The 13,513-nt window shown below is 43.6% G+C and overlaps 1 protein-coding gene across 2 annotated transcripts in view; it reads right to left on the reverse strand.

Annotated features, from left to right (window-relative positions):
* Window positions 1–5,952: 5,952 nt before the first annotated feature.
* Window positions 5,953–13,513, reverse strand: part of mmp16a (matrix metallopeptidase 16a (membrane-inserted)) — a 90,528-nt gene continuing 82,967 nt past the window's right edge. For both annotated transcript variants that reach the window (XM_079576023.1, XM_079576022.1), the window contains 2 exons: window positions 12,566–12,681; window positions 5,953–6,932 (listed from right to left, as the gene is read on the reverse strand). In XM_079576023.1, the coding sequence (XP_079432149.1) occupies window positions 6,598–6,932; window positions 12,566–12,681 (451 nt within the window). In that variant the 3' untranslated portion in view covers window positions 5,953–6,597. The remainder of the gene's footprint in view (window positions 6,933–12,565; window positions 12,682–13,513) is intronic.

A 13,513-nucleotide genomic window follows, 5' to 3' on the forward strand; every position in this document is an offset into this window, starting at 1 on the left:
GCAGCTTGACCCGCGGTGCGACCTTCGCCCCGCTCCTCTCAGCCTCATAACCGGCGTGAGGAGGATACAGGGAGCTTAACATAAAAGAGGCCATTAACCACTGCACTGCGAGGAGTCCGGGTTAAAGCAGAATGTATGACTCCGGCTGAAGCAGTAATCACTCACGTTTCTGAGCCGGCGACAGGAGCAGCGGGAAGAAGAGGGAGACGGACCGAAATAGCATCAGAGGAAGCAGCTCTGGACGGCGTAAGGTCAGTTTAGCGCCGCCATGTTTGAGGCTCGCCGGGCGCACGGGCAGCTGGACTGTGGAGTTAGAAATGTGTGAGCTGGAAAGTTAGGATGTTTTAACCCCTTACCCCCCACCGTGACCAAGAACATTCTCCAAGTTTGGCTTAATTTGAAAGCTAAGACCTACAAAACTCATCTAAGCTTCTTCCTTGTTTTCTTTTAATCGATTTTGTTGCGTTTTTGGTCATGTTTTCGCCGCTTTTTGTCAGATTTTTTGCCACATTTTTTTGTCTTTAGTGTAACTCGACTGTAAGAAAGCCACAAAAGTTGACGAAAACACAACAAAGAAGTGACATAAACGTCACGCAAACACAGCAAATGTGCCCAGTCACTAGAACCAGGGACACATGTCGGCAGAAAAACGCAGAGGTTTTTGCTTTTTTGCAGAATCGTTCAGTTGAAGCCACGAAGAAGCCTCTCCATGTTTAAGCTAGCAGTAATGGTATATTTAAAAGTGTAAACTTTTAGGTTCAAACCGGCTGGATTTGGGAGACTTCGGAGAGTGTTGTAAAGCGTGACTTTGCCTGAGTGTATTTACATACTGGGTAAACACCGGGCTGTGTTGGATGGACGCCACACAGATCATAGCAGACGAGCTGAACCGTGGACGTTACAACGAACATGTTTGGAAGTACTTCTGCAAAGTGGATTTATTAATCACGGATTATGTGGCGCCGCTTCCTCATGAAGAGCCTCGATAGTAAAGCAGCAACAGCGGGACAGAGACGCTGCTTTGCCCCCCAGCTATGTCAACAAAACGTCCGCCTGTTTCCACGTTAGAATATGTTCGTCCCCTGTTTCCTTTTGTTGTTTGGGGAGGAGGCACCGCTGCTTTGGTTTGCGTTGTTGACACATCCTTTAGAGAACAAATGCCACTACATACGCCTATTGTGGATCAGCATATGTGTGTTTGCGTGAGTGAACCCTGAAACCCCACATGACACGACAGGGGGAGCTTTACAGCGGTGTGGCTTTTCTAAATGAGATGTAAATGAGCCCTATTGTTCCTCCGAGAGAACAGCCCAAAAGTTTAGAGGCCGATTCCTCTCTTTGACATATTTCCAGTTCCCAAATTCAACTTGCCAAAACCAAGTTGTGTCCCTCGTTCTCGTGATGAGTCACAAATACGCAAAACAAAAACGTGACAAAAACGTGACGAAAACATGATAAAAGAATGTGACGAAAACATGACGAAAACGTGACGGAAACGTGACAAAAACAGAATGAAAGCGTGACGAAAATGCTCCAACAACGCAATGAGAATGTGACAAAAACGAGGCAAAAACGCGACAAAAAGAATTTGACGAAAACGTAACAAAAAAAGTGACAAAAATGTGACAGAAACTACACGAAAACGCGATAAAAATTTGACAAAAACGTGACAAAAAAGTGACAAAAATGTGACAACGATGTGACGCGAAACTACACGAAAACATGAGAAAAACGGGACGAAAACGTGTCAACAAAAACAAGAAGCTTTTTAGATTCGGGTAAAGCCGAACTGGAGAAAATGTGCTCGGTGAGAGGTTGAACCATTCGCCTTTCGGTTTTCCCTCACATGGTTCGACTCTTCCGACATGTGTCTCCTTTCAAGGCATGTGATGAAAAACTTACAAAGAAAACACAGACAATGAGCACAGCCTTGGGGAGAGAACGCCGCTCTAAACATAGCCGGGCATGTCATGTTTTCGTGATGAATTTCTAAAGCGAACAACGTTTCACCAGTTCCAGTGGAGAGGGCGACGCTTTTGCCACTCGATTAACCGCCGTGAGTAAACTCGCGTGACCCCTCGTCGTGTCCTCGCCATCTGCGCATCGAATATGTCAAAGAAAGGCTAGAGTAAACAGCCACTGGACGGTTCCTGTTACACAGTCGCTCTATGTTTAAATGTCAGAACCAGCGCGTTGGTACATCTGAAAGTCTAGATTTGATCACCGTCCCAAAAGAAACAGGCCCGAAGCGCCGCGTCCCTTAGCAGTTTGTGTGAAACCGAATGCTCTTTCATGTTTATCTTCCCTGCTCCTGCCCAGTGCGTCTCTGTTGACTCACGTTTTAAACCGATGGAGCGATATGGACCTGTCTGCTCCCCGTCTGCGCTGCCAGACACAAAATACCTGAAATGTGTAGCCTTTTCTTTTCAAAACGATGAATATTTATTGTTCAGCGAATACCGCATTCAAAGCTCTTTCTTCCTCAGGTCTAGAGTGAAAGACTGGCTAATCGTGTAGCCAAGGAATTTGTTTGTTTTAACCTTGAACAATTGCTGTTTTAGTACAGCATATTAGTACCACTTCCAGGTTGTCCAGCTAAAAGTACCCAGTAATTACCACTTTAGGTATCTGGTAGTTTCAATTCTACGTACCCATTACTTACATATAAAGCACTTATTACATAGAAACTCCCACTTTAAAGGAACAGGCCACCGTTTTTCCATACTGAGATATGTTCTCACCTGAGATTAGACGAGTTGATGCGTACCTGTCTGGTGTTTGTGTGTGCCCTCAGTAACACAAAACGACCAAAGATGTTGTTAGCATTTGGCCTCTCCGAATGTATTCCTATGCTCCAAACGGGGTGAAGCTAGAAGCGACTAAGCTCTTCCACGGTCACGCACAAAGACCAGACAGGTACGTATCAACTCGTCTAAGCTCAGGTAAGAACATATGTCAGTATGGAAAAGCAGTGGCCTGTTCCTTTAAGTATTTAGGAAACGTTCACTATGAAGTACCACCTTAGTTACCTAAGGGCTGTCGTGATAATATCGACTCATCGTTCAATAAATAACAGATACACAATACATTTTTGGGCTCGATATGTATCGTCTGTACATTTATTAGCATTTCCCCCGTATTCTTTCTTTGTAAAACTTTGAAATCTAACATTATATTTCATGTTTATCGCAACTTGTGTGGCATTTTACCTCTTATTTTTTCTTTTATTCTTTTATTTATTTTAATGTTCTTATGCATCGCCCTAAAGCCTTATAGTTTAAAGTTGTATAGCTTATTTTTTATCTTAACTCTGTGTTATATGTTTTTTATGTTTAATGTTGCGCGACTCAGTGAGAAAAAAACATCCTAGTTTGTGAACCTGTTTACAAACAATGGCAATAAAAACTATTCTGATTCTGATCTTCTGATTTTAGGAAATGATTATGCACTTTAAGAACAAAGGTTTACTGTCATTTTAATAGCTGGAGTTGACATTGTTTAGTGTCGTTAGAGCAGGGGTGTCCAAAGTGCGGCCCAGGGGCCAAATGCGGCCCTCAGACCAATTTTTGGTGGCCCTCGGCATCATCAGGGTTAGTCCTTTTCATTTGAAATGTAATAATTCTGCACAATTCTAACCTAATAACTACCATTGTATTGTGAGACATGAAGGTTTTAAGCATAAATAAACAATCTAAACCTCTGCTAGTCGATGGTTTTGCGGCACTAACCACTAACCACAACCATCTATGGCCCTCACCCTGTGTATGCTTCAATATGCGGCCCCCCATGAAAAAAGTTTGGACACCCCTGCGTTAGAGTCAATAATATTGTTTTTCGCGATACTTTCCTGCCTCAATGTATCGAACTTCAAATGTGTTACTCATCTTCACCTGATTGAGACTAGGGTGTGTTCCATATTGGCTATTGGTCGATAAAAGGCCGATATCTCCGGAACCGAAAGTGAAAGACTTCCCTTTTTTTTTCACCAGAAGAACCTCCGTCAGAGCTTTAAATTGAGCCCGCCCACAACTCACTAAGGGCGGAGAAACAACACAGACAAATTCGGTCACAAGTCTGTACGTCTATTTTATGTTGTAGACTTTTGAGTATAATTTCGAGAAACATAAGAGACATTACCTTTTTTTTTAGATATATTTCTATATATTTATATGTTTGAAACCTTATGCTATGATACTATAATAATACATGTTTAAAGGGGCTAGATGGCCTTTTTAGACTCACTACTGCCACCTCAGGTCATACGTGTAACTGCACCTTCTATATCAAGCTCGTGGATGACGGCACTTTGGACCTGAAGTAACACCATTCTGAGTGACAGCGCAGGATTTTAGAGGCAGTTGTGGTGAACAGGTCTGGGCTCATTCTACACATGAGGACATGGCTGAAACATGCAGGGGGAGGAAAACACATCATTTTAACATGTTAAATGCCGTATAGTCCCTGTAACTATAGGCTATTTGAAATATTGAAATAAAAAGACATCAAATTAAATTACTTAAAATATTGGCCTATATATTGGCTATAGGCCATGTCAACCTCTTCATATCAATGTTGGTATAGGAGCCTAAATATCCATAGTGGTCGGGCCCTAATTGCGACTCTATGAAAGCTGCATACTGAACTTGTTTTATAGAAGTTCTGCCTTTTCTGTTCTGTGTGTGGTGTGTTTTAATCACAGCACTTAAACGTCTGTCTATAAAAGGGAATTAAAGTCATGTCAAAATCAGTTTTCTAGATGTGAAAAATGCTCAGATTTGGAATGAAATCATCATAAAAAAAAGGAAGAGACATCTCGACCGATGCCTCTTCACCTCTAGCCCCGCCCCACTGCACCGACCGCCGCTGGTTTTGTCAATATTGACCACTCTTGACATTTCCCAAATATTCAAAGGTTGCTCGTCTTCCTCCTGGAGCAGATCAAAGCCTCCGCCGCCCCGTCGGGGTCGCGCCGGTTCAAACCCCCAACACTTTCAACAAATTAAATAAGCAAGAGTCCGAGTCAAACAGTTAGTCGTATATGGATCGATTTATTCATTCTGTCAGGGCACAATTCTTGTTTGTCCCAAAGTCTAACAACAAAGCGGTCGCTGTGAGATGATGTCCCATTAGTTTTTTTTTTGACCAGAAAACACAAAAAAAGAAACGTAAAAACGGTATGCAATCGTGACCGACACACAAAAGACACTGTATGCAAATGACTTTCAGTTAAGGCCAATTATTTTCACTTGCCAATCAAATCAGTTCACTTGTACCATATATGAAAAATATCTCCTGACAAAAAATTTGACTAGGTACCTCGGGGTAAATCAAAAGGAGCTCCGGCTGCAAGTGGCGTATAAAAATAACATCATTTAGTAATCGTTACGGAGGACGCTGTTTTCCTTGTTGCCATGGCGAGGAGCGTGGACGCGTGCATGCACATTGACACAGGCACTGATCTCGACTTCGGTTGTGTCATGTCGTGAGGTCCTCGAAAGCATTCTGGGCAATGTAGGCGACTGTGAACTCCCCTCAAAAAACAAGCAGAAAAACAACGAACTGACAATAATAAAAAATAACACGCAGAAACTAAAAAAAACAACAAATAAAATAAAATAGTGGCTTTTAACTCCGAGACTTTTCCTTTCGCGATACATTACCCCACTGTAAATATTCAAGTCCCGAGAAATCAGCTCAGCAAGCCAGTGCCGAGGATTCTGGGTAACGTAGTTGATCCGAGAAAATCACAAGAAGCTCAAGTGCTCCTTTTTTTTTTCTTTTTTACAAACAAAGACAAAAAAAAAGGATACAAATTAAAAAAAACAAGCACGAGGTCGTATGATCCAGAATTAAGGCAATTTTTTTTTTTTGTTGTTGTAAATATTGCAGATAAATTTGGCCCCTGTGTCGCCGACAGACTGCCACAACAGTCACAGCGCCCCGAAAAAAGTGAACGTGATCCTCTTTGGAGAGAGAGTGGATTCTATTTGGTTTCGTTTTCCTCGACTTACTTTTTTTTTTTTTTTTAAAGGGAACAGTGAGGATCGCATTTTACAAAAGTCTAATCAAAATTATTCAGGGTCTTTGTCGTACAAAATGATTCTTATTTTTTTTCCTTTAGAAATCAACGACCGGATAGAGGTGATGGCGTTGCGGTAAGGAGGGGGGGGGACGATTGTGTGTTCTTCCTTAAAAGTAAAGCAAAATGGGCGATGAAATAAAACAAACAAAAAAATTGAAATATTAAGGAAAGGGATGTAGGAAGTCAAGTTTCTGAGTTACAAAGTGATGCATACCCTCGGTGATTCTCTTCCGCGAGGGTCGTTTTTAGGCAAATATTCCCAGCGCTGTCTCCCCCGTTGTTCAAAAAGGCCGGGTCCCCCCCCCCCCCCCACACACACACACAGTTCGTCAATCTGAACTCCATCAGATTCTACAAAAAAAGAGGAATCGCGGTTTCCGGCTCTGCAACCGTCCATTCTGAAGTCACTCTTATTTTGGTCTCTCGGTTGGTTTTGTCTGCAGAGAACGCCGCTGTCCTCTGTCTTTAACCGCTTTCACCACGAGTCTCGTCTGTGTCTGTTTGCGTGTCCCGGGTCAGACCCACTCCTGCATGGAGCGTTTGCAGTACAGTATGTGCCGCGGCGTGCCCTTCCTTTTGAACTGCACCACCGTGTAGACCAGCACGAGTAGACACAGCGCCAGCACGCAGGGGATGACGATGGCGATGGCTTTGACGGTGTTCGCCTCGTTCTCCAGCTCGATGATGACGTCCGAGGTGCCGTCGTCGTTGGGCTGCCGGTCCGGGTCGATGGGCATGAGTTCGCAGCCCATGAAGTCTTTGAGGATGGAGCGCGGGTACCCGGGCTCCACTCGCAGGAACTGGTGGTTGAATTTCCAATACTCCTTCCCCTTGTAGAAGTACGTGAAGCCTGCACACACCAGAAAGGCCATGTTGTAAGCACAAAGTCAGGTAGTCAACGATTGTTAAGTCATTCTGAGTAAGATATTATTAGTGTGAGGGCAGAATTTATAAATGAGCACAGCTGGATCAGTAAAAAAGTTGGAATGTTGTGAATTACAACCAACACTTTCTTTGAAGGCACCACACTTTATTCTGCCAACACTGTTTTTCCTGTGTACTGGCAAATAATTATAATAATGTACATAATTAATTCAAGAACACTTCAATCCATTTTAAACATGGGGTGAAAGGAATAATACTGAAATTCTTTATCTGATATCACCACACAAGGTACGCTTTGTAAATACAGTAATTTGTTTGTGCAGTCAATCATCCATTCCATCCATTTTCTTCCACTTTGCTGTTTCCGATCACACTGCACCAGCCCACGGACGGACGGCCTCATGTTTCTAGCTGGCCTGTTGGTCTCTTATAAGAGGCTTCTGAACCGCTCTTTGTCCGATCCGTCAACTAGGACCATGGGAGACCCTACCAGGGGCACGAAGCCCCCAACAACAGAGCCCCCAGGATCATTTGGGTGCTCAAACCCCTCCACCGCGTTAAAGGGACTATACAGAGTTTAAAAATGTTACATGTTCCAACAATGTCCTAATATGTAGAATGAGCCCAGACCTATTCACCACAACTGCCTCTAAAATCCTGCACTGGCCCTCAAAAAGGTGTTGATTCAGGTGAGCTTAGAAGCTGCAATTACACGTATGACCTGAGGTGGCAGTGGTGAGTTTAAATTGGCAAATTTGCGTCTAGCCCCTTTAAAGTGGCGGTTCCAGGAGGGGCAGTCAATCAATCGAACTTTATTTATAAAGCGCTTTTTCATACAGTGCTTTACAGATTAAAACATTGAAAAAACATTCTTGCCCTGCGCTCAATATTGACAGATATCACACTAGTCTTACACCCCCAACCTCTACTTGTGCATGCGCTCGTTCGTCCAGGAAGTATACATTGTTGTGAAGCTTAAATTGTCGACTGGACTGGGTTTGGTTGAGTGGAGGGCTCGTGGTCATAATGTGACACTATACCCAAGTGAAACATCCTCAACGCAACCAAACCCAGTCCAGTCGACAGTTTAAGCTTCACACAAAGTATTGGATCATTTTTTTACTCTGAATCTTCTTCATGTTCTTCAAATTGTCAGGAACACTGTCTGCGTGCCACATATACAGCTCCCAATATCAGACATGTTTTTGCCTTTGAAGTTTGAGAAGAGACACAGTAAATATAAGCTTCATCCTCAGACAAGAGTCGGCTTTGTTGTGATTCAATGTCACCGAGGTCAAACATTTAAAAATGTTTCGCAAGCCCATTTCCATTGTTCCACCGCTGGGGTTTTATTGCTGAGCCAAGATGCATTTAACCATCCCCTGGGACCAATTACCGTTACCTGAGGTCTTCAGCCAACGGTCACTTCAGTATGGCTGAACAATTTAGTAAAACTATCGAGTTTTCTGACCAATATTTCAAACGCAATTAGCTTTGCGAGTTCTACAGCGTTTTTGAAGCATGTCCCGGAGCAATAACATTTGAGAGAAGACAGAGACATGTTTGAAGAGGACTAAACTACAAAGTGAGCAGTTATTAAAAATATATATATAAATAAATAAAAGGACCTTGGAGCTTATTGTTAAATCACCTAAATAATTGCTGGTCTTGCCATTTGCTACTTTCGATAGCAAATGGCATATACGCAGCCACACAAACATAAACTGGACGACCTCCTTTAGCTGATTTTGCGACTGTATCCTATGTAGAGACCTCTTGAAAAGATTCCCACAGCAGCTGATGTCGGAATACTGTGCCAGAAAAGAAGGCAACCCGGCACCGGCGCTTTGAATGTGCTGAGTAAACTGCACAGCTCACCGTCCCTGTTACACACTTTGTTTTGCACTATTTATTATTCATGCCCACTCTGGCCGTGGAATAAAGAGAAGAGGAAATGCTTTGAATGTGGCGCAGGGAGTGGGCAGGGTGGGTACAGTGCCGGCAAAGGCATGTGCTTCATAAGATAAAAGACAAGAAAGGGGCTTTCAGAGGGACCGGTGGACAAATACGGATTATTATGTCAAGGCAGGGGCTTCGTTGGCACCGCAGGGTAAAGTGGCCCAAAGCTAATTTATTTGCAAAAGTCTTTTATACTCTCCACTCTGAATAAGTCATACAGTGATTTATTATTGCTTTTAGCTTTGGGAGGTATGTGCCAGTGGAGGTGATGCTAAAAAAAAAAAAAATCCCATGCATCTGACATTGCCTTATAACACATTCAGATGGTCTGGATGGTAAATCGATTAATCTCTCCCACACACTATTGTAACCTCTTAACCCCCACCATAACCAAAACATAAAAATAGCGACAAAAACGAGACGTAATGAGGATGCAGTGGAAAAAAGCGCAACAAAACGGGTGAGAAAAAAGGGATGAAAAAGCAACAAAACCGTGACATACACACAGGCAGAAACAAAACAAAAAAGTACCAAAACAGGCGACAAAAACGCAATATGAATCAGAGCCAGTTTTTCCTATACGCAAACTACGCTCTCTGACAGCGCTCACTCACTCTCAGCCTACTTTGCCACATATAACAGTCTGAGGTGGATGAGCAGCAGAGACCGACCGCCTTCCCCCCGTCACTTCCCCTCGTGTCCCCGCTCATCTGTCTGTCTCCTGGTGCTCGCTTCCCGTCCTGCATGTCCCCCGTGTCCCGGGTGTTGCTCTCATGTTTTCTCTGCGGGGGCTCTTCTTAACATCTCTAGCGGAGTATTTGGCGAATATAATAATAATAATAATAATAGATGAGAGTAAAGCCGTTGTCCGTGGCCTTTTTGTCTCAAAGGGGAGTTGAATCCACACGGTTCTTACAGTAACTCTGGTTCTCTGAATGTGCACAGTCGAAGGCGAATTGGGCTCTTCACAGGCTAATTCTCAGGGGTCTGACATAAATAACCGTCAGGTGCAGGTTTCAGTTAGTTTTAAATCAACGGTTCCCAAACTGTGGGTCAGGGCCTGAATTTAAATCATTATGTCCCCTTCTGCCCTGCACTACTGCACAGTGGAACTGTTTTTGACCGTAAATGGATTTGCTCTTTGTCGAATAGCCCTGGGATGCGTACTGTAGGGCCCCGTCTGGATTTTTGCTTAGGGCCCCAGAAGAGCAGGGTCTTCACACAGGAAAACAGGCAACAAACACACAGCAAAAAAACCTTAGATCAGTTTTGTCAGTCTTAGCTTTCAAATGAGGCTCCAGTCGAGAAGCTTTGGGTAAAGCCGAACGGGAGAAAAAAATGTGCTTGGTAGTGGACGGCCAACCTAAATATAGCATAGTTGCCTGCCCCTTCATTTGACTTCTTTGATTAGCCCGGTCACTGCTACATATTTCAAGGCAAATGAGGCAGAACGTCCGCATTTTCAAAACTGATAAATCCCCCAAAGCAGCGGTAACATGTGTGGGTTCATTAAACTCTATTATGAGCCGCGCAGCATGGACGCTATGAGAGGCGTGAGCGGCGGAGAGATCTTATGGGTTAGAGCGCGGTCAACGCTGCCCCAGGGTCGCTGCCTAATGTACTATAATCAGCAGCGCACTCCATTACGCCTGCTTATCTGGGTCAATGTCACTGTGCCACATCAACACAACGTCAGGCTGTTGAATGGACTCGGCATGGAGCACGACTGCGCCATGTTTTCGCAGCTCTACAGTCACAGAGGTATGTGTATTAGGTCCACAGAGGGGCATTACACAAAGCAATAAAAGGGAATAAAGAAAACACATCGACTATGCCGCTAACACACATCTGGTTACTTTCATGTGGGCTGAAAAAAAAAAAAGAGAAAAATAGTGATGCTGTCTTGAACGTTGAGCCAACACTACTATTGCGGTGTATTACTAAAATGTGCAAAAGGTCAGTTTTAGTCACAGTTTCACACATTTTGTTCCATTTGAGCCTCGTTTTGGTTCTGATTGAACAGTCTTTAAGTCTTTCTTTGAACCAGTTTGATGAAAAAAAAAAAAATGCAGGTGATTTTTGTTCAAATTGCGCTGTAATGCTTTGTACACCCTAATAGCATTGTGGGTTGTAGGCTCTGGTAAGTTGCTGAATGTCTCTCCCTGCTCCCTTTCATGCTGTGCTGTCTAGTCCAAAATCCTTTGAAAAATGGTGGAAATGCTTTATAACGACACCTTATGTAGCCTAACACTTCATTCATCATGAACATTAGTTAAGTGTGACTAACACTTAATAACTACTTAACTACTACAGTTAATGCCTACCTCATAATGCATAGTTATTCACATACTTCACTTATTTGTTGTTAAGTAGTCATTGAGTGTTAATCACACTTAACTAATGGATTGTTCATGACGAATTAAGTGTCAACTAATCATTTATTAAGGACAAATAAGGTGTAATTATTATAAATTGTGACTGAAATATCTATACCATTATTGCAATAATCCAGACAATTTTTTTCTCACGATGTACAGCCCTATTGTGTTAAAGATAGGGTTAAGGATACTCCAGAGCCATGATGTCAGTATAGGAATATGAAAAGATCTGTTGAAAATTAACTATAGTTAAAAACTCACCGCTGTAACATCTGCTTTGCGCAGCTCTACACTATACCTATGTTAGAGTGCCTCAGATTCTGTCTTTTGCAATGTTTATCAAGTATAATACCTGAAGAGCACCTGCACCTTCATTTTGGACCCACTGATGCACTTTTTCAGTTTTTGTACTAAACCTACGCTCCTTAGTGAATATTCCCATAGTTCTGACGTCGTCCTGATACCCCTGCACCCTTCACGGTTGGATTGGTGCGTGCTCCACCTGCCTTGCTCCTGGCACCGGGACACGGCGCAGATGGCCCGACTGCTCAGCGCCACCTGGAACTCAGCCCTGCCAAGTCACTCTCCCACCTGGCACCGGACGCCCAATGGGAACGCGTTTCGGGGTCTCAGTGGGCTCCCTGATTGGCAGAGGGAGCTGCTCGGAGACATGTTTGGGCCCGCCTCTCGATTTTTTTATGGATAGGTGTTCTGGCTTAAACCGGAATGAGAGCCCAGTGGTGGTCTTGTCCTTTTTTCTTTTTTTTTTTTTGCTTTTCACTCTCCTGTGCCAATGGGGTCCAATGTAAGACGCAGAAGTATGTTGCTAGTAAGAAAAAAGGCTCTGGTCCTACATGGCAATGATTAAAACAGTGCCCAAATGTTTGTATATCTCGCCAAGAATTAAACAGAGATCTGGAATAACCCCAAAATTACAATCAGTGATAGGAAAGTTTGCAATAGCTACCATTGATAAAATACGCTTTACACCTTCCCCATTACCAGCAGCTGGAGTAAGTACGTAGGCCTACTTTCCATGCACGCCCACTGCCCTGTTTCCTCCGGTGCTGCACGTGTGGAAACAAACCACACGCTGCCACCCGTTAAAACAAATGGGCCAAATTTCAATCGATGCTAGGCCCTGCTTTAGCTCCTGGCCCGTGCCAACAGTGGAGGCTTAAATCGATATATCCCTGGCACACCACTGCACAGCAGCTGCCAGGGAGAGGAGCGCGGGTATTTGGAACAGAACATGACGTACTGTTCGCTTTGTCCACGAAGGCCCCCTGCGGAGACTCGGGCACGCCCCTCCACACCGAAATGGGCTTGGGATATCCTGGATCCATGGTTCTCATCTCCTCGTTGTAGCGCCAGTACCTGAAACGCAAACAAATGATCAGCGTCGGCGAAAACAATGCGAAACAAAAGCAGGTGCTCCGCGAGAGATGATTGAATTCGCAGCAGATGGCGGTTTGTGTTATGGTGTCCTGGAATTATGCACTGTAAATATGCTAAACTGCAACATATCCATTATGAGAGGGAATCTGACTTTATAATAAACAAAGCTGCTATAGATTATGCATAAAGTATTGCTCAAGGGGATACAGCATGTTGGTTGGCAGGCGGCAAGGTTACGTGGGTACAGAGAGATCATTTTGGTTCAGAACAATGAGGAAGCCAAGGCTGTGTGCGCAATAATATATTTAGTGTGAGCACACACTCACATTCACTGCCACACTATTCATTTAAAGTGGGCATATCACGCATAATTGAGGCCTAAAAATATTCCCTCGGGTGCCTCAGCATTGATGTTTTACATTTAAACATTTGTAATGATGTCTATGTAAGGAAAAGACAGTGAGGTGACAAAAAGATCCAGGAAATACAGATCAGAGCGAGAAAATGACCAAAATGACTCCAGACTATTGGGATGAAGTATGTTTTTGACGAGGCCACAGCGCTGTCACATGGTTAAAAACTCCCCAAAAACTTTGCATGACACACTAAAGCCTAGGTCACAACCGGTCGTACAGGATCCAGTGGCCGGTCTACATGCAAAAATGCAAGAAAACATGCATGTGACGTGCTGTAGCCGTAGACTGGCTGCAGAGGTTCTTTGTCTTGTCAAACAAACTCCACAGTGGTAAAAATGTTTTCAGGTTTCAAGAATGCTGTACGTCTTCGTGTGTCGTCTGCACGGCCAGCATAT

This window comes from Gobius niger (genome assembly GCF_951799975.1).
Source record: "Gobius niger genome assembly, chromosome: 18".
Lineage (NCBI taxonomy): Eukaryota > Metazoa > Chordata > Actinopteri > Gobiiformes > Gobiidae > Gobius > Gobius niger.